Source organism: Hippoglossus hippoglossus, chromosome 14, assembly GCF_009819705.1.
Source record: "Hippoglossus hippoglossus isolate fHipHip1 chromosome 14, fHipHip1.pri, whole genome shotgun sequence".
In the NCBI taxonomy this organism is placed as follows: domain Eukaryota; kingdom Metazoa; phylum Chordata; class Actinopteri; order Pleuronectiformes; family Pleuronectidae; genus Hippoglossus; species Hippoglossus hippoglossus.
The window spans coordinates 4,740,615-4,762,651 of NC_047164.1; the positions used below are offsets into that span (position 1 = coordinate 4,740,615).

Below are 22,037 nucleotides of genomic sequence, written 5' to 3' on the forward strand. Positions count from 1 at the left end.
AACACAAGTTTAACGGCTCAGAAACAAAAACTGAAATAAATCACAGTTCTGACGCGTATCTGCAGCGTGAAGCTCAAACATGCACGACATGGAAAAACGCTCCTTCGGGCCCAAACAACACACAGAGCAAACCAAAGGAATAAATCAAAAAAGATTTCAGTGTACGACGCGTTGTCAGAAACAGGCACAGCAGATCACCGACCTTCGACCTCTTCACCTTCAGGGACAGTCCGAGGCCTCCGCTCGCGGGTCTGAACTCGTATTTACAATCAGTGCGAGGGCTTGACAGTAGTTTGCAGGACGCCAGTGTGTCTGATCCACAGCTTTTAGGGGCGGGACGCTGAGGTGTAGCGCCCCCTAATGGTACAACTGCTGATTCTAGAGGAAACGTTTAGTATTTTATGTATTTTTTGGGGGGGCGGGTGGTAAATTTCATCTACGAATATTGGAGTCAATCATTTAATATATCCGATCAAACACGCTGACGAGCCGTCGCTCAGTGGGACTGCACCGACGGTAAAGAGCTGCCGCAGCGGAGCAGCTGGTCGCGTTGGGTCTCGTCCGCAAAAAACAAAACATGATAAAATAAATCAAAATCCCCTGGACACGTGAACATGGATCAACATGCACACGAGCCAGACGCTGCCATGAAACGAAAAAAAATCAGAGTGCCAAAATATCTTAAATAACAAAATATATATAATATGTACACTTCATAGAAATAGAAACAAAAAAACAAAAAGGATGCATCGAGAGACACGGACATCATCGCACTGGCTCTGAACAACGGCCGAGTGCAAACAACTGGAGGAGCTGAATGTACAGGAAACATTCATTCAAAGGAAAATGCACATCAGTGTGTGTGTGTGTGTGTGTGTGTGTGTGTGTGTGTGTGTGTGTGTGTTTGTGTGTGTGTGATTGTGTGTGTGTGTGTGTTCCTGTGTAAAACTACTGAATACTGCTGAGGACAAAGCATGGTGGGGGGAGTTGTCCAGGTCTGTGTGGTGGTGTCTTCCTGCAGATCTCTCGTCCCATCCTATGCTCCAATGGCGCCGTCTTCAGGCAGCTGGATCGTCAGGGACGTTACTGAAGGAGACAAGAGGAGGAGGAGGAGGAGGAGCAGGAGGAGCAGGAGGAGCAGGAGCAGGAGGAGGAGGAGCACGTCAGCGCAACACAAACTTACACACAACATCATCAACAAACTCTCCCGTGTCCATGTCACTACCATTAAATGCAGTTTATGTTTTATAACCAGTGCCTCTGATATGTACGAATACACAAATAAAGACCCTAATCAGAAGCTATTAGGACCTTTACGGTATTATATGTACTTTGTGTTCACTCTATAACTAATGACAGTTTTGTGTATTTTGTGTACATGCAGTTCACCTGTCAACAACGACACGTTATGCCAGGACGTCAGGGTCGAACTGGGCGGGCAATACTCTGAGTCCTCATCTTCAACTACATGAACGTAATTATCGCTACGCTACAAAAAAAAGAGAACACTGGATACCTTACCATACCGTAAAGAATGGATGATACTTACCAACGTTACTACACATGCACCAAACATCTACAATAGCTTATGTGTTGTTAGGGTAACTAACTGTTTTCTGTAGCCTCAAAACTCGGGAACATTTAATAAAAAGCATAAATGTGTCTGTATGATGCTTGTTGTTTGAAGCAGTGACTATTCCAGCCTCTAGGGGGCAGAGGCGAGTCTTTCAGGTCTTTGTTTTTTACAGTGTAAAATAATGGCGTCCTGTTCTTCCACTCCGACACTTACCTTGTCATTAGGCAACCCTTTGCCACCATTGACAGCCTTGAGCAGTACAGTCTCCTCGGTCTTTGTGCTGGTCTTCATCTCCACAACAATGTTGTCTCTGGTGGTTTCCCCGTTGGTTCTGCAGAGAAACAAGAGAACGTCACGGACCCGCTTGGTACTGAGGAGCCGGGACTCGACCGGCGGATCCCAAGGGACTCGGGGGGGGGGGGGGGGCGGGGGCTGTCATCTAAGTGAGTCTGTAAGGGTCTCGTGTGTCATTGTGTGATCTGAATGGACCCAGGTACTGGTTTTTATATTTAGAAATGTTTATTCTCTATTGTCATTATTCAGCTGCTCCTTTCTACCACGGCAGTGTGAGTGAGGCGTCTGCTGTGGATCAGCTCTAATGATCCTTGTCTCATTTCTGCCTCTGCTTTCGTTTAAGATTAATTCACACATGTTTTGTTTGGGAAGGTTTTTCACAGATCATTTTCAGTTTGCATGTGGAAACCCAACAAAAAGTCAAACTTCGGTGGGACTGTGTGTTTCTACAGCTGCTCCCAGTGCGACGCTGCTCTGTGTGTTACTGTACGAAGGTTTAGAGGCAAGAGACAAGTGAGGTTGTGCAGACAAGTATCTCATAGTGAACTTATGAGGCTGGTTGGCAGGAGAAAAGAAACTCAGTGGATCCAAAACTACAAACTGAAGCAGCAGAACACAAAGTGAAGCTTGAGAGGGGAAACAGGAAGTGGGCGTCAAAGTAAAACAGGAAAACAGACGACACGAGAGAAAAGGAAAAGGAAAAGAAATAAATATGACCAGGTTCAGAAGAGTCAGTACTCACATCTCCTGCTTCCCCGAGCGTCCACAGGGGATCTTTCCCTTCTTGTAGAGGAAGTAGAGGACGCTGCCGAGGATGGCGAGCAGCAGCAGACACACTATGATGCCCACTATGATCACTCCACTGCGGTCAACTACACAAAGACACACACAGACCACAACATGTTAGAATCCTTCCACACCTCACAGCAACAGAGGAAACTTGACTCAACAGTTTCACAGTCATTTACACAAAAGTTCTGTTTCCTGTCTCGACTCCAACACTAGATTCTGTGTGACTTAAAGGAGCAGTTCCACACTTTTACACATAAAGTCAGGTCATGCGTGTAAAACAGTGAGTGTAGTGTCCCCCCGTGTTTCCGGACCAGCTTTGTTAAGTGTCGGAACACGACCTGACGTAACCTCAACACAAAGACTGTGGGGTGTGAGGTTTGAAAGTGTTTTTCATCCACTAAGGTCTGATAAAAAGAAAGTGTGGCTGCGTCAGTATAGGATCCTCTGTTGAAGGAACCAGACGATCTAAACTGCTGACTTACGCTTTTTAAAATAAAGAGAAAGTCTGTTCTTCACGTTCAAATCGTTTAAACAACTTCGATTAAGCCGCTTATTTAACGAGGTCCATTTTATGCATAAGGTATAATTATCCAAGTGTGAAATGACAGAGGTTATATTTAAGAGGCAGAGGACGCTGCAGCGCAGGAGAATGTTAATTTATTCCTCTTAGCATCTGTGACCTTAAGCCTTAATAACTGACCTCGTAGAGATTATATGTAAATTACTGGACTTCGGCTTTGAAAAGTTTAAGTTTCTTTTCGAAGAGCAAACAATATTAACAAGAAACTTTTTCTAGACATTTCTACAAACTACTACACTTTATTAAATATTTTTGCTGAAAAGGTGAAAAAAATCAGCACAACAAATAACAAACAAAACAAAACAGAAAAGGATTCGACCAATCACAGACATGCCAAGAAAAAGTAAAAGTCTTAACTATAAGATAAGAATTGGTGTCGAAACACGATGAAAAACCTTTGGAGACAAGGTAATTAACTTCTGTATGGTCAGTTGAAAGAGGTAAAATATAAAAACAGAAAGAAGAAATACCCCCAAATTTACTATGTATTAATATCAATGTTCCCTTAAGCAGGGAAAGCAGGAGCAGGATATTAAAGCATAATATTTACAATGGATCCATTCTGTTCATAGCATCAGGATCCTGAAGCAGCTAAATGGAATTCAGCCATCAGTGATTGTATTATTTAGACCTGAGTTATTAACATGTCAAAAACACACTGTCCTCCTATAGACACACGGTTTTCCTTTAGTGGAATATGAACTTTATCCATAATGAAATTATACAAATAGGATTTCTGGAGACAACCCACAAGATGGTATGATGTATATATACGGTATATATTTATATTTATATATATATACTGTATATTTGCAGAACTTTAATGAAATAAAACGATGTCATGTCTCTTTCTGTGGAGTAAATGAATAATTTGAGTGAAACCGCACAGCGACGACTCGAACCCCCACTCAGGCTTTGATGCAGCCTTTGAGTTTATACCATCTCTTAATGTTTCCATGATGTTGATGTAAGTCTGGGATCTGGGCCCCGGTTTATCACAGTTATATAAAATCATACACATTTTGGTTATATTTACCCTTTAACATCCCGTTGTAGCCTTTTTTCCAGTTATAAATAAAACTGTTTTCTGTATTTGACTTGCACTGAATGATCCAGATTTCACTCCTGAGTGCACTGAGCCCATGAAAACTGAGAAACTGAGGCAGTAACGGTTCAGTGTCATGAAACAGTGATGTAATTTATTATTTAAGAGCGTCTTGCACTTCTTGTTAAGGGTTTTGTAGAAATCTTTTTCTCTGAGGGACTGTATAAGTGTTTTTAGTCCAGTTAAAATGATCGTGTGACACATAGAAGAATTCTCTTATAAACACAGCCCCTATTAACTGTAATAATTAACGAAGCAAGCAAATATTTATTTCACGGCAGAAACACAACACTTCAAATTCCATCTATATCACGTGTCTTTAACGTTTTAATGTCTATAGTTTTTTTTATGGGAGATTATTCCCTGCAGGCTTGTGAGGATTTTAATGATCGTGAAGTGACTGAGAAGATGAAGTCAGAAAGTTTCCTCTCTGCAAATCTATATGCAATTTTTTTCCTGGTTTGTAAAAATCCTCAATTAAACACAACACTGTCTGGAAAAGTCAGTAAAAGTGAGACGCTGTGTGATTTTAGGGTTTTGCAAATGTCTTTCACTTGCTCTAAGAAAAAGTTTGATATATAAATAATGTGTTCTTCTACAGCAGAGCATGAGGTCCAAGTGTTATGAAAATGTTTGTGCTCTTTGCTGGTGTAGAGATTTTTTTTTCTCTCGCTCTGTATCAAACAGAATATTTAATACGCCCACGGGCCATCGAGAAGATCTGCCAGCGAAACCAGAGACAGTCCTGTTACACAGTCCCCGCGTGAGAGTCATAAATAATGCATGTGCTCGTCCAACCCTTCATTGTCACAGACAGAAGTTAAAGTGTGAAGACTGAGACAGAAGAAATCGTGCAAGACGGAGAGAAGCGTTGTTGTGTGTTTTTTTTTTTAACATGAGACAGGAGACGTTAGGGCAGCGGTCTTACCGGGAGAGAAGGGAGCGGTTGTGGTGGCCCTGGGAACTGTGGACAAGTAGAACAACACTTAAAGTGGGCAGTTGTCCATGTCCACCACACACACACACACACACACACACACACATGGACACACTCTTGCATGCAATCACTGCCAGTTGCTTCAGTAATTACACATAATCCCATATTCCTCTGGAGGTGAGGGGCAGAAAGAGCTGACTGCACGTGTTTCTAGTCTCTTTCATACAGACTACATCATAGTTCTTTGCAGAATATCAAGTGGTGTAGTTCTTCCTGACACGCTCGTGTCATGCGAGAGTAAAGATTAGTAACAAACAGGCTAAAAGACGATCTGCTCTTGGCCCCGACACATAACTGAGGTATTTTCTACGCTGTTGAATGCAAATGTTAAATCGATTTCCTCTAAAAAAGGGCAAAGGATGCAAGTAGGAATGAGACGATTCCTGGTTTCACTTTATATCGCAGGGAAATTCCCAAATGTTTCAATCATCATCCTCCTTCACTGTTGATGCGGCACATTTCATATCGTATCTCACGTTTTGAATGTTTTCAGCACATTTTATCAAGACTGCGAAACTACCGATTGATTGATCACCATCATCTACACCCAGTTTCACGACCCCCCCCCCCCCCCCGACCGTGACAGAAAAGCTCTTACTGGCTCTGATGCTGAAAGACTTGACCTCGGTGCCCATGTCGTTGGACACGTTGCACTGAGCGCTGACGTCCGAGGTGACTTTGATCGACACCACGCTCTTCGCCCTGTGCTCTTTCGCTTTGTTCGCCACCTCCACCTCGAGCCAGTTCTGCAGAGACACACACACACACAACACATTAACACACTATTAACAACGTAACATAACATATATATAAAACAGCACTGAGCCAACACACCCAGAAAAGGATGAACAAGTCTAATATTGTTATAAATAAAATAAAATGTGGCTTCAAAGAAACTATGAAAGTAGAAAGAATTAATTGAAATAGTAAAATATGAGAATAGTAACAACTAACAATAGAGACACGGCATTGTAAGTTGAATCCATCTTCACACTGTTAAGACTGTAGTTGAGTTTACACTGCGAGGTGAGATCGGTTACCTGGCCACCGACGATGCTCCAGGAGATGCTGGGCAGTGGATGACCCAGCGCTTCACAGCTGATGTTGATCATCATGCCTTGGACCTCCTCCAGCTGCACCTCCTGTTCCACCCCCATCAGCTGAGGACCACCTACACACACACACACACACACACACACACACACACACACACACACACACACACACACACACACACACACACACACACACACACACACACACACACACACAGTTCAGTTCTACTCTCGCTCCATGTTGAGCTACTGACCAAGAAACCAAACACTTCCTGCACAGATGTTTCACATTAAAAGTCTTGACATGGCACCAAACCCCTCTTTCCTGTTAGGTTTTTAATTTGAGGCTTCAAAATAAAGTCCAGCAGTCACCTGGCTGACGTTTAAAGTACTGAGCACAGGTGTTTCAAATCAAAAATACTGAGGGGGAATCACAGCGGTGGGAACAGAAATAGTCGCTTGTGAGGACTTTCATGACCATTTGGACTTTAGATACGTGTTTCATTGAGGTAGAAACTGAAAGAAGTCCAGCTGACGTCACAGTTAAAGAGAAGCTGGTTGAAAAATGGCGACTGACCTTGAACGATGATGTTAACGGAGCCGCTGGTTTTCAGCACCGGCAGCGAGGGAACGGTCACCTCACACTTGTACTCTCCTGTTGTGTCATAGGTGGCGTCCTGCAGGTGCAATGTGTTGCCCTCACCCACCTGTTTGCCATCCTACACACACACACACACACACACACACACACACACAGAGAGAGACAACAAGCACACACATGTACAATCAGTGATTTGAAGCAATCAAGAGAACGGAGTTACAAACACACATTCATGGTCCCCAGAGCACAGTATTGTGTGTAAAGCTGCGAGCGCGGATGATCTGAGACTGTTCTACAAACTGTCCCCTCGCTCATGTCAGTATTATAGCGTTGTAGCATCGTTCACTTTATATGTTCATATCAGAGTTTTGCTTACAGTGTCAGGATGTTTGAAGTATTTTGTACTTTGCTCTACTTTGAAAAAGGTACTGACGTGTTGATATATGATATATAATAACATTAATCTACCTTCGTGCAAGATTTCTCAAGCAAAGTTTGAGTCTGACATGTACGAACCTTGTACCAGACAGTGGAGGTTTTCAGGGAGGACAGAGCGTTGCAGCTCGCGGTCAAATCTTCTCCCTTGATCATGAACTCAGATTCTTTAGGTACAACAACAGCTGGATCCAGATCTGAAGGCGACATACACAGAAAACAAGACACATGAATGAATTGAAAGGCAACAGGAATAGAATTTGGTGAAATAATCAGATGGAGCTGGAGACGTTTTCAACAAAGCTTGAACCTTTAAATCTGACTAAATAACCTTTTGTGTCCTTAGTTCTTAACGTCTCTAAGTCAGTTTTAAATGTGTCATGTATGTGTTTTCCTCACAGTGCACGGTGAGCTGCACATCCCCTCTGACTTCGGCGTGTCCCTCAGCGTGCGCAGGCCGACACTGGTAGATGGCGCTGTCTTTCCGTGTCACCGTGGACAGGACCAACACGTCACCGATGCCCGGCACGTCGTAATCCACCTCCTGCAACAAAAACTCAAGTTCACACACTGTGATCATGTGAGGGTGATGAAAAATCTGATCCTGATTCAGTTTCATGTTGTGGAAAAAAGAGTTTGTGGCTGTAAAAGAGCTGATGAATCAAACCCGCCCACTTGTGTATCAACACAGAGTGAGAATCCTGCTCTGGTTTCCAGTTTAAAATGATAGTTTTCCCAAATGATGCATGAATTCATTACTTTCAACTCTGCAGAGAAAAAGCTGACGACATCTGAAACTTATTGTCAGAAGTTGGTGCCAGTTTTCTTTTTCTTCCTGTTCCTACTTTTAATGTTAATGGAAACATGTACTGACCAGTTTAGCAGCTGAGGGATGAGGACACACAACAATTTACACCAGAATCCATTAGGACAAGAGCCACAAGTGGTCAGACTCTGAGAAGTCCTAAATATTTAACATCTAATATCTAAACCCACTTACGTTAAAAGTAGGAATGAAACACAGGATGTCTGCGATATGGTTCATTTCACTTTGCCTTTTGACTTTGTACAACCATCGAGTACATTTCAGACATCTGACATATAAACGTCCATTCTCTTCACTGTCACAGAATAGATCACCCTCTTGTCTCAGGTCCAATAATAACTCAAAACTCTTTCACACCCACCAGTGATTAAACCTGATCTCTACATACCTGTTGGTTTATGTAGTGAAGTGTTTTTCCTCCAGGGTATTTCCCAAGTCAAACTTTACATGTTTTTTGCTCCCCCCCCCAGGACACCTGCCCAGACCTAAAACATGTCTTCACAAAATATGTGGTTCCAGAAGCTCGGAGTGACGTGAGGCTAACTCATGAGCTTCTTTCTATTTTCTCTGTACTGGACCAGTTTATTAAAAATTTTGATTAATAGCATCAAATTTCTGTGTCTCCGCTTGTGGAGCAGTTTATACTCTGACACCTAGACATGAATACGAAGATGGACGACATGACAGCTACCCAAAAGTGAAGCCAAATCATCTCCATCGCCCCCTGGTGGCTGGCTGCAGTATAAGTCGTGATTTCCGCCTCCTACGTGTTAGACGGACCAAACTAAAAAGTCAAGGTTCATTTCAATTTTTCCCCAAACAATGTTTCTGTCCTTTTAAGTCAGTTCTTATCAGACTGATGTTTGTTCAAGTCCTCATGTTTCTGATAGGTTTGGTTTTAATTAGTTATTTAATGCAGTACAAATAGAGAGTGAAACGTCACGTTGACAACTGAGACTGACGCATCGTCCATCCTCTTATAAAATCTGTCTTTAAAATCTGTCTCTCCCTTCTCATCCGTGCAGCAGTTGTGTCTTCTGCTTTGTAACGAGCCTGACAGACGTGAAGCTTTGACCCGACATGTTCGAGCAGCGTCCTGCAGAGTAACTCACTCTCCAGATCTCAGCAGTAAATTCTGCGAGTGAGTAAAATATTGTGTCGTAACACAGAGCGAAAGCCCCAAAGGTATTAAACCAGGAACAAGGTTGTGAAGCAAAAGTTATAGTAGAGTTATAACGGCAGTGTAGGCTGAGTTTTTTGCATTGTCCGCACATACAATGGATGTGTGTGTGACATGGGAACGAGACCCGACTCATGAGGCCTGTCAGCGTGGCCTCCGGTCTCAGAGCCCGGCCCTGGATCTGCAGGGTCAGAGCTGACAGGGCCTCCACAGACCTCGTACACTCATGTCTACATGGGGCCCTGTGAGCTCTGCATATCAAAAACATTCCCTGCATGTCTCCTGCGTGTCACCCATTCTCTCTGGGGGGACTTTCAGGGTGAGAAAAAGACCCTCCATTCTTACTTGTTCTCTGCTGAAAATGAAGGACGGCGGGGGGTTGCCATCGCCCTGGCAATGCAGCTCCACAGCATCCCCCTCTTTGACCAGGCCCTTGGGAGACTCCTTCCACAGCTCCACCATGGTGGTAGGGTCTAAACACACACACACACACACACACAATCAAATTAAGCCGCCTGCTGAAGTCACTTAACAAGGCCACTTCCACAGCGTTGACAGCCCAGACTGTGTTTGGCTCCGTTTGCCAGTGTTCCCACAAAAACTGCTTCAAACAACAATGGACCCACAGAGCAGATGGAAGAGGAAGTAACATTAAAATGCTTTTAGATGATCAGAATTAAAATTATCTGTCATTACTGGTTATAACAAAGTTTAAACCATTTAGACCTGATGTGACATATTCATGTGTTTAGAGCCGGATTAGACGTGTGCAGGTTGTATATAATGTCAACGTTTTCAAGACATGTGACTGATGAAATAAGCTGTGATTCGCTGAAATACTCGGAATTTCAAGGCTTCAGCTGGTCAGAGGAAGAGGGAGAGCATCTTATATTGGCTATATTGGGGAAAGGGGATGATTTATGGGCAAAGACAAATGTTTAAGCTATCAAATGTTTTTATCTCATGTCTCTATCTACTTCAGAGGATGGGGAAAAAAGGGTTTTGTCCACGTTGGCATTTTGAGGCTTTTATGGACATTCTGGGACAATTATGGTCGGAAATAGACGTGATGCAAACATCAAACATTCAATCGCTCCATGACCCGGGCCGACGTGACATCGATATAAAACAGGCTGATCATGAACTCACAGAAAACCGTGATGTTGATGCCGTTTGACTCCACTGTCCTGATGGCTCCCGGGACGGAGAAGCTGACCTCACAGGAGAAAAGGGCGTCTTTGTCCTCCTTCACCACCTTGTACTCCAGCGTGCTCTGCACCGAGTAGAGGCCTTTGGTCTCCCAGGTCAGGATCAACACGTTTACATCTGGAGCGTGGACAAGACAATGAAGACACATGTGGACCACAAAAATCAAAAACACAGACACAGTGGTTCCCATCTACTGCTCACACTTACTTCCTGGATCTGGCGTCAGCGGCATGTTGTTTCTGTACCAGGTGATGTTGGGCTTGGGAAAGCCGTTCGTCACCTCACATGATGCAACCTGGATGGAGAGTCATTTCAGTCGTTGAGAAAACTTCAGCAGGACACGAGGAACAATATATTTTGTATTTAACATGGTAAGATATTGGTTAATCTCAGTATCTAAAACTAAGTGGCCCCACCTCAGACGGCACTTCTTTGGTCACAGATATTCCAGTGAGGGTGCCCTCAATCACCGGAGCCTCTGGCGGAGCTGCGTTAACAAAAATTAAGAGAAATCTAATTAACTCTTTCTTTTTAAACAATCTGAAAAGTTTTCCTTGTCGTGGACTTTCTTACCAAACACTCTGAGGTAGGTCTTGCCCTCGGAGGCCCCGGCATCGAGCCCGTTGACCTGGCAGAAGAACTCCCTCTCATCAGAGAGCTGGACGTCCCGGATGGTGAGCACAGTTCCCTCAGGGTCTCGAGTCACTTGGACGCGGCTGGTGTAGTCCGTGTTGTTGTCAGCGGCGCTAACGAGGCTATCGAAGTAGAAGATCCGCGTCCGTGAGCGGCCGACGCCTTTCTGCAGGAGACAAACGTCCACTTACACGCAACTCAACATCTTCCATATACCGCACAGCACTTTGGGGTAAATAAGCTCAGGGCAGTTTTTAAATTGGAAATTATACATGTATTTGAGTATATTATGGATTTAGAAATGTACATTTTTTGTATAATTCGATCTGCAATTGTTTATTATCTATGCAGAGCCACAAGAATCTAACCCCTGAACCCCGAAAACTGCAGGTGGGTTCGTAAAACGTGTTTTCTTTTTAAGCAATCGCCAAAAATGTACTATCTGTCAGATGCAAAAAACAGAAATAATCTTCTCAACTTTCTTTCTTTTCTACAAACTCACCATTTATTGTAACTCTAAAATCAGGAGATTGGTGAAAAATCATTGCTAAGAAATGAACAGAGGAGAGTTTGTAAGTGGTAGTTTTATGTTTCATGTACAAGAGTCTAGCTGTTTTTAATTCTTGTGGCCAGTGTTTAACCCTCTAGATCTTAATCTCTTCCTAAAATCTGGAGCCTCAACTAGAACCTGAGCTCGGCCTGACGACTTGAATTGTCGACCCTGAGACTGCAGCCCTGCCGAGTTCAAGAGCAGTTGCATAACTTTACACGGTGTCAGTTTTTTGCAGCGGGTCCAGACGCACTCACCACAAACCACTGGATCATGACGAAGCTGGGCTCAGAGTCGACTTTGGTGAATCTGTACTGGCAGGGGATCTGAGCCGAGTCGCTCAGGTACACCTCGACACCTGCATGCATGGTCACCTCCACCCTGGCCCAAGCTGGAAAACACAAACACACACATGCACAGAAATATTATTCAAGGTCGATTCAAAGCCACAAAACAGCATTTAACTCAATGCACTCCAGTTTGGCCCCTCGATCCCTGCTAATTCTAAGATGCATTGTGTTTGGCAGATGTCGGTCTACCCAGGCCAATCTGCAGCCAGTCAGCCATGTTAGCAGAACGCAGAAGAAAAGGCTTCTTGTCCACATGGCATAATTTTCACCCATTCTGCCTGGCTGACTGTAACCACAAAACCACATCTTGGCCAGAAAATCCGTTCCCCCGGGGACGATGGGGGGGAATGCAGCCATGAGAAGCATTGCCAGTTTGACAGTGGGCTGTTGATTCAGAGAGCCAAGAGCTTTCTTATACATGTTGGGCTTGGCTGCTGTTATAAAGGGGGGCCGGCTCGTACAGCGACAAAAGAAAACAAGATGGCACGAGAAAGTCAGTTTTCTGGGTTTCATCTGGTTTGGAGTTGCAATGCAGGATGGGGAAGGTCGGTACGCCTCATCTCCTCCTACACTGTCAGGTGGGATGTTCAGTGGGTTTATTCTCTCATGTGTTATTAACTATTTCAGTGCTACCTTCTTTATAGCCGAGCTGCAACGCCTCTAGTTTCTCTTTTTTCATATTTGTCTGCAGAACAGAAAGTACAGAGCAGCGATTGTTGCTGACTCTGTGTGACTTCTGCCAGTGAGAACCCTGAGTTTTTCTGCAAACCACTTTCTTCTTTAAAAAACGTCTGTGTTATTTGATTCAGGATTATCGCCGCCTGAGTTTGTTGTGGCTCCACAGGAAGCTGCGATGACCGTCTTAAATGTCCTTATATGATTGCACGTGAATAAACGTTGGTTGGGGTTGAATAATAAAATGTTAAAAATTAATAATCAGGGGTGAAACAAGAGATTTTGTCACAATAGAAGGTACTTGGTTTCTTTCCAAACTTTCTTAAACGTACATTGGCCACTAGGGGTCTCTCAGTCAAAACAATGGCAAAAGATTCATGACGTTGTGAAGCATGTGGGATCATGGGATCGCATCTACCTGACGCGACTCTGGCTTATGTTTTATTCACGTGACGCAGCAAGTAGCGAAACAAATCTAGCTGGCTTACTGGCTAGCAATGTGTTTTTCCTTTGTCATACGTTGTTTGTAACGAAGTTATAGCAGAGACAAGTAAAACGGATATGACGCGATTAAAAGTCGAACAAAAATAAAACGCCCCGTTACCTTGAGTAAGATTTTAGCTTTCTCTGGGTTTGAACATTGTTAAAACCTTTTGGATAATGTTAGTACACAGGTGAACAAAATAGGTCTTGTCGTTTTTAGACCTTTTAATGAATGGATTAATGTATTTACTATGATAAATATGAACCAAATTTTAGAATAGTCAAATACTAAAGGGGCTAAAAATAACTAAACATGGGACCTTCCATTTTCTCTTTTTGACAATTTAATGGTTTCCTAAAAAACTAAAAGAGAAACAATTAGCAGGGCCTCAGTGTCCTCGACCGTGTTTTGAGCGTTGGTCGAAACAGACCAAGCATGAAAAGAGCTTTAAGAGTCCAGTTGCCACCCTGCTGCCCCCATTCAGCCGGCTGCTCCCCCATCACCCACCCCCAATCATTTTCACAACTCATTTTTTTTTCTTTCTGCAGGTCCCTCCCTCCTCCTATGTTCAGTCAACCATTTCTTTTAAGACAAGCGGCGCGCCATTGTTCCCCCACCTGGGCAGACCAGACCCCCCCCCCCCAACACACACACACACACCCCCACCCACCAGTCAACCAAAATATGCTCTTGCAGAGGTTAAAATCAGTTCATCATGTACCGTGACTGCTGTTTACTGTGGCAAAGATGACGTGGGTCAACAGGCAGATTATGGCGGCCGCAGAACAAAACATGTTACAGAAGTCAGTGTAAAAAATGTTGTGTCTCTTTGGGGCCGTGCTGCTAACTTTTCAGCTAATCCGATTAGCACCGGGGGGCTGCTGGGGATTTGGCTCCCAAAGCCAACCTGGGACTGGTCTTATCTGTTCCTGTTGTGACTTTATGCTGCACGGACTAAAGCACAAACACACATGACCCATGATCTATGGACCCTGACAACCAGAACTGCTGTCTGAGGGTGTGCGGCTGTGTGCATACATTTGTGGCTGTCTGCTGTCTGTGTCTGGATGATACAGAGCTAATTCATTCAGGAGCATTTGAATGTGCTGACAGGATCAGGGCTGCAGGACAAGAGCCCGAATCACTGAGTGGTCAGAGGATGAAACGAGCAGAGACACAAAAAACAGCTCAACAATAACAATTAGATTTCAAATGGAAAGTAAACTTCTCTACTGGAGGAATACTGTGGTTCTTTGTTAAAAATGTTAAAGTAACACTTTGTCTGCAATTAAATAAAACCAAACTGAAGATTACTGCCATGATATGATTTGAATTTGCTCCATTCTTTCACTTTTCTTTCCCCACATCTTTCTCTCCTTTGTGGCTCAGAAATAAATTAGATTTAGTGTTGCCATCTTGCCAAGGACTGAATATCATTTCAGCATATAAAAATACTGGTGTCAATTCATCTTTTGATGCCAAAACCAAAATATTTTTCATACCTTCCGTCGATGAAGCCAAACATCTACAAAACGATAAAAGTTGACGTCTGAACATAAACCTTAACTTTTCATCGAGCACCGTACTCATGTCACATAATCTATTTCTCCAATATGTTGGTTTATGACACATGAACCAATGCATTTATAGTTAAAAACAATTTAAACGAAGATGGGAAATCTACTTTTTGTTTTGTTGATATTTTGATCCTTTATTAAAGTCTATGTTTGGCAGTTGGACTAAAGTTTGGTTTAGAGTGATTCTTATGAAATGTATTTGATAATGCTTCTAATACCTTTACAGGGGGAGTCTGAGGACGTTAGAGCGGATACAGACAGAATTAACACAACAAATCATTTCAACAAATACGTTTTTCTGTCCATTCAGTCGAGGCAGACTCACACAATACAAATGAGACAAACAACAGACGTAACGAGGGGGCTTCCTCCAGGACAGCCTCTGCATACAGTAGCTCATTATGTGCCTAACACACAGACAATACCCTCAGACGCTAACTCAAGTGGTCACCATCGAGGGCTTCCCCATTCGATTAGGGCAGTCGGCTTAGGGCCTCTGGTGGATCTACAGCTCTGCCACTGATAAGAGTGCAAATCACCTCTGACACGACAAATCAGCCTCTTTTACTCAGCCCCTAATCCTCACATGCCAGACGAGCCATGAAATGAGGCTGAATGTTTCTGAGAAGTTAAAAAAATAAATCAGTGGAAGCTGATGTGTCGATAGGGGGATGTGGTAATTGTCATTTGTTGTAAGTGTCACCATAGAGAACCTGGTGTTTGAATATGACGGTATGAGGAACTAAGACATTAAGTTATGAACATGTAATCTATTCCAAATAAACATGAGTTTTTCAGGACTCCTGAGACATTTTCAGACATGAACTCTGGAAAATATCCAGACCCAGTTGTCTGGACTTTGCCTTTAACTTATGAAGAACGCAGGAGAAGATTTGTCGGAGTAAAACTCGTTCACAACAACAGGAAAATGTCTGGAGCTTTCAGGCGAGTGGTGGCGTGTTGGGTAAAGCAGCAGGAAATTGGGCATTACGCGTATATTCTGCTCAACACCGCCATCAGACCTTATCAACAAAAGCTCTTGAATCTTATAATTTTTCCAAGTTGACATCATTGTGAAGTTATTCTCACATATTTCAAGAAAAAGTCTAAAACAACTGACCCAGACATTTGCGCTCTCACATGAAGCCGATCCATAAAATGTCATGTCTGAAAGCAGCTATAGAAAACCTGGTGTCTGGGGTTTAAATATTGCAACAAGAGGAACAAAGAATTCTTGCAAAAGCAGACACATTGAATTATGTATGTGCCATTAAATTTATTCCACATGCTACATTTTGGGAAGAAATCCGCTTTTTTCAAGCTGCTTACGAGGAAAATGTAGGAACAGGTCAGCGCTTCAGAGTTTTTCACGACTCCTGGAGACTCCGTGAATAAAAGTCGTATGTGGACACCGAGTTTCCCTCTGAGGATGGAGGGTGTAAAAAGCTAGCATGTAAGTGTGGATGACAGGGAGGAGGATTTCTCAATACGCAACCCTGGTGTGTTCTTGAACACCTGGGGGACACTGTGTACTGCCCAACATCAAAGAGCCACACTCACTCACTCACACACACACACACACACAGACCCACACACAGCACAGCTTCTCATCCTACTGATGTTGCTGCTGTTTCAGAAGCAGCATCTGGCACAAATCTCACCGCAGCCTGATCCCTCGGTGACAGGGAGTGGCAGCGAAGGGCCCGGGCTTTATTCTTTCACATAGAGAGATAAGGGAGCGCTGCAAATCTCCTCAAAGGCTCCTCTTTGTGCATCAGTGATCTCCCTCCTTTTCATGCAGCGTACAACCGCTCCAGGTCAGGAGCACGCACACAGACCCTCCATGATCAATGCTGAGGTGGACTCACTCAGCTCAAGACTCCTGCTACTGTAAGGAGGTGATATTGACCTTTGGGCAAGAACTTGCATTGTGTAAACTCACTGCAGGACAGTTGTCACGTTCTTGCACCTTTTTTTGTATTTTTCTGGCTGCTAACAATTCCCCATGCACCAAGGCAGCTGGAGAAGTGCAGCTGAAGTTGTGTTTGAGCAGAATAAGAAGCAATATACTGCAAATCAGCTGCTCATTTGTATTGATCCTACTTGAGTTTATACCTTTTGAACCACTTCTTCCAATGCAAACACTCGTTGGAGGAGGCATAAGCCTGCCGTTGTGCTCATGGATATAAAATCTGCCCCCAAACATAACATGCTTTAAAAATAATTTTAAAATGTCCTATAATCCTGCACTTTAATTAGACATGACCTGTTTTATAATGTGTGCTTTTGTAAAGTTTCTATACTAAAGCCAGTGAACAAAGGAAGCTACTAAGCTCAAGCCAAAAAAATTACCATATAATATTAATTACCTCAGTAAAAGTCTGCTGTATTTACCTGTTGGATTTTGATAGTTTTTGAGCACAGGTTGTTGTTGTGGCTAACACAGGACACACCAGGGGTACGTAGACAAAACAAAACACATTGCAACATATTGCACACAGAAAAAGATGATCAAACTTTCAGTGCATTTTGCTTTGCTGTGCTTTTATCAGATTTTATGTGCATGGACACTTTTTGAATTCACTGGACTTTGGTATTGGTTATAAATAAACACCAGCAGCAGTTTTCCTTCTATATTTATTTTGCAAGTTGTCTAAAATGAACATATTTGCATTATAGTGTCCACAAGATGGAATCTGAGTTTCTGCTTTCAAGAGATCTGATGAAACTCCCCTGGCGTCTCTCTCAACCTGCATGACTTACAAAAACATGTTGCCGTGTTGGAATGTTTCTCCACTTGTTTTGGGGGGTTTTCTCCCCATCTTTCGCCCTCTAACAGTTTGCCAACGCTGGCTTGTTTAAAGAATTGCTAATCGTTCCCGCTGGTTAGCAACTTCTTCAGCAGCTCCATTAATATTTCATCATCGCACCCGGTGGGTGAGTCTTCATTAAAGGAGCAACATTCATGTTTTATTAATGCTTGTTTCTGATGTTCAGCAGTGAACTGCGGCTTGTTCCTCGGCATCCACTGCTCATCAATAGAACCCCCCCCCCCCCCCCCTGCAGAGCTGCTGGGCTCTGGCATGCAGGTTGCTCCACAGCCACAGGATGGCAAATTAAAGGTCAACAGGCTAAACACTGTATCTACATCAAGGGATCGGTGGTTCCTTTAGGTCACAGCAGAACAAAAACAAATTCGAAGAATAAGCCCACGGAAACAGTTTACTTGAAACTCAACCCCACGGCTAAAAACATGGAAATACATCGGAAACGGATTATCTAGTTATCCCACTTGCCAAAAAACAGACCGGATCCAAGAATTGTGGTCATATATCAGTCTATTACCAGAAGGCTGGAGAGACTTAAGTCCCTGAAAGTGGAACAAGTGCAAATGCAGCTTCATAATCCAGAGGAACCACTGAGGAAACACTGAGGAAACGCTGAGTATAATTCTGTTTCCATTTCAAGCACAAATATCAATTCAAGGATGTTTCGCTTCCTTCCTCTAAATGGATCTGATATCAATGGACTAAACACTAACCACGAGTATGGAACATACATCACACTGATGAACCGAACATGCATCAACATGTCAAGTCATCCAACTTTGCAGAGAGTAAGCAGAAATTGACATTACTTGTCAGACAGCATCAGTGAGTCCTTCTTCGTCTCTTATTAAAAGTGTATGAAAGACGAGGCATTAAGTAAAGAGGGGCCAGGTACGAGGCCTGTTATTCTAGCACTAAAAATAGGAGACCTTTCTCCAATCAAACCTCTGACGACAGCACACTGACTTTGCCGCTGTACTCCAACAAAGGCCTTCTTATCCCCGTCCCTGTGGTCATCATCAGAGCGCTGAATATCCTTGAACGCTACAAACCGAGAGCCAACTCAATCAGCTTTCCCCTCAGCCATCCAGCAGAAAGGACTGGCCTGAGGTAATCGCTTCCAGTTCCATTCCCAGAAACTCAACTCGGAATTTAAAAAAGTCACTTTTATAAGCACGGCAGGCCTATAGAATATTATTTTAGGCACTTTTTTTAAGATACACACAGGAAATGAAGAAAACGTTGTTGGACAAAATCCAACTGGTTATATGACACATCTCTTATGACCCACAATAAGTACTATTTGTCTTACAACCACCAAAGCACCATGATTGGGTATTTGTCAGACTCTTGATCAGTGCATGTACAGGAGGAACAACAGCGAGATGAATGGCAAAGAAAAACACATTAAACAGAGGTCTCGTACACTAAGATTTTACATTTTGAGTTTAAACTACTCACAAACTACTTTAAGAAACTCCGGGTACTCCCACAGTCCACAGATTTGTACGTTGGGTGAATTGCCAGCTCTAAATTGTCCGCAGCTGTGAGTGTGAATGGTTGTTTGACCCAGTATGTTGGTCCTGCATTAGACTGGTTTCCTGTCCAGGTACCTGTAGCCCAATGTCCACTGGGATTGGCTCCAACCCTACGACCCTCAGTGGATAAGTGGTATAGATAATGGATGGGTCGATGGATGTACATAAAAAGGTTCAGATTCATGTGCGAGCCGGTGTAAACAGGAAGAACATGGTCTACCATCATGTGTTTTGATCATTATTCCTCTATGGGTGTATTTCTGCTATTTCTTCCACACCAGTTTAATCTTATCTGTCATTTCCACTTCCTGTCACACCTCTAACTGCCCACCCACCATCCTCCCATCACCACCGTCACCTTCCACTCAGGATGCTCCATGACATTTAACACCGAGCTTTACTCACTGTGGGGTTCCAGTCCTGTCTCCTGGAGAGGGGGTTGTCCTGTTACGTAAATAGAACAAGCTTTTCAAATGCCTATCTAGCTGAAAAATCACTGATCTTGTGTTTGACCTCAACGTGCAAAAGACAAATGCACGTATTGTTTAATCTTGAGTAACAAAGTCCCTTTGTTTTTGCATTAGTGCAGAGAATGGGAAGCTTGGAGTTAATCTTAGATACGAGGTTTGGTTTCTCATGGGAACAGTTAAGGAGTCGAGCTCTAACTGAAGGTCAACAGATTACTGTGTGTGGGTGTTTCTGTGCATTATGTGTACGGAGGCGTGTTGGTAACTCCTCTCCTTTGACAGATATTAAGAACTAGCACCCAACAGTGGTAGGATCCTGAGTTGTGGAGAGGACTTACACATGAATCACACTTCAGTATGTAAGGTCTAATGTGCTGCCTCCCACTCAGACCCAGTTCAGACATGACATCAACATTCACAAGCAGAAAGCTTTCAGCATAGGTGTGAACTAGAGTGTGGATACTGACCCGAGCCTGTGGGGCCTCGATGGGTCAGGTCTGAAGAAAATGTTGAAATGTTTTTGGGGTTTTGATCGGCTTTCTGATTTATTTACCCTGCACGTGCCTGCAATTTGGAAAAATCAGGCTAGTGTTGAGTTGGGCTCGTTATATCTCAGCTCAGAAAATTGCAATCGGCATTAGTTTTCGGGTCAAAACACTCAGCAGTAGACAGGGGCTTTCACAGCTTTTCAGTTTTCTGTGTTCGTGACGTCTAACATGACTCAACGGCTGAAAAAAAAACCAAGTGCAAATGAAGTGAATCGCCTTTTTAGTGGCTCTACCTGCACGTAACCACTAACTTTGGTGTCAAAGAGGTTCTATACAGCAGCAGAAAGGAAGCCACGAGTGAGTAATTCCTCTGGTCGTCATAATCATTTATGTAAACAGGCTGAATCTATTCATTGGGAATGTTCTCTGATGTGTCGTCCCCCCCCCCCCCCCGCAATGAGTCGGCTGTGTTTTTACATAAAGATCTTACACGATTAGCTTTAATGGTGATTGCGAGACAACGCCTCCATCACACACACCCTCAGAGAAACAACTTCCAAACTACAAACTTCCATCACTCTGAATGTGTGTTTGTGTGTGCGTGTGTTCATACTCGTCTGAAATGTTCTGCATATTTTTGAAGTCTGTGTCTGTTTGTGTCATCAGAGTTTATTAGCATTCAAGCGGCGCCCGTCGTACAACAAAGGCCTATTTGTGCATTCCCTCTCCTTTTATCCCATCTCCCAGACATGAGGCGTGCTGTCGGGCGAGCGTGCCACACCTAATTCACTGGGATCAAAATGGCGAACCCCCGTCACCCCCCCCAAATCCCCCGCTGAGAACCTTAATGCTCTCAAAGAGAATATCAGAGTGATCACAGGTGCACGTCTGCGTTAATGAAGAGGAGAGGCTACTGCCTGTGCCCAGGCCGGTCCGACTAATGACACACACACACACACAACCATCACACACACACGCGCGCGACTCATAAGTGTGATCGGCCAGGTGTGCAAATGGGCTCAGTTCCAAATACCTCACAAATTGGGAAGCGGTGTGTTTCAGAAGAATGTGACAGGAACCTGGATCAGGTACAGATGGATTTTCAGGTGAAAGTGAGAAGAAGATACAGTAATTGCAGATACGTCCATGTGAGACAGGAGTACGAAAATAATTCTATGCCTGCCACTGTCTCCAGATACTTTTGGTGATTTGTGACCACGTCTACATTGTTGGTCTCAAGAATCCTCATCATCATTAAAGCACAAAATGAGGGAATATGCTTCAAACGAATAGTGTCTCTCAAAATCAATATCCACAGACTTTGGGGAGTCTCACAGAGGTTATCATGGAGGTTTGAATGAGAAGTGTTGCTTCAGATACTAGTGAGATATGAAACACAATCCTGGAAGTCAACGTTAAGAAACAGATGCATTAGTTCGAAGGCTTATCAGCTACTAAAACAGAGTTCATGTTAGTAATCCACTGGGAATGTGAGCATTACAGCGGCCGGCCCTGCATCGAGCTGCGGCTCCTGGAGACCTCTGTGAAAGTCCCCCCGTTATTCAAACGTTATCATTACAATATTGTAATTATACTATGATGGTTCTGTGTAAAGAATGTGTAAAAATGTGAGTTCCTGAGATAATTTTGATCACTTCTTTAACGAGCAGAGATGACATATGACCACACATGCAAGCAGCTGTTCTGAGGGAGGAGGCAGATGAAAACTGAGGATAAGAGGATCTGTGTATGAACGTGTGGGCTGGTGGTTGTATCCCTGTCCTGGAATCTTATCAG

At 43.4% G+C, this 22,037-nt stretch overlaps 1 protein-coding gene across 1 annotated transcript in view; it reads right to left on the minus strand.

The window, feature by feature from the left end:
• Positions 1–419: 419 nt before the first annotated feature.
• Positions 420–22,037, minus strand: part of mcama (melanoma cell adhesion molecule a) — a 40,833-nt gene continuing 19,215 nt past the window's right edge. Inside the window, exons 2-16 of the mRNA XM_034605955.1 lie at positions 12,091–12,224; positions 11,224–11,449; positions 11,067–11,137; positions 10,858–10,945; positions 10,591–10,767; positions 9,787–9,914; positions 7,835–7,979; positions 7,517–7,632; positions 6,977–7,118; positions 6,385–6,515; positions 5,943–6,090; positions 5,276–5,311; positions 2,613–2,742; positions 1,790–1,907; positions 420–1,086 (exon numbers count right to left, since the gene is read on the minus strand). Coding sequence (XP_034461846.1) covers positions 1,084–1,086; positions 1,790–1,907; positions 2,613–2,742; positions 5,276–5,311; positions 5,943–6,090; positions 6,385–6,515; positions 6,977–7,118; positions 7,517–7,632; positions 7,835–7,979; positions 9,787–9,914; positions 10,591–10,767; positions 10,858–10,945; positions 11,067–11,137; positions 11,224–11,449; positions 12,091–12,224 — 1,793 coding nt within the window. The 3' untranslated portion in view covers positions 420–1,083. The remainder of the gene's footprint in view (positions 1,087–1,789; positions 1,908–2,612; positions 2,743–5,275; positions 5,312–5,942; positions 6,091–6,384; positions 6,516–6,976; positions 7,119–7,516; positions 7,633–7,834; positions 7,980–9,786; positions 9,915–10,590; positions 10,768–10,857; positions 10,946–11,066; positions 11,138–11,223; positions 11,450–12,090; positions 12,225–22,037) is intronic.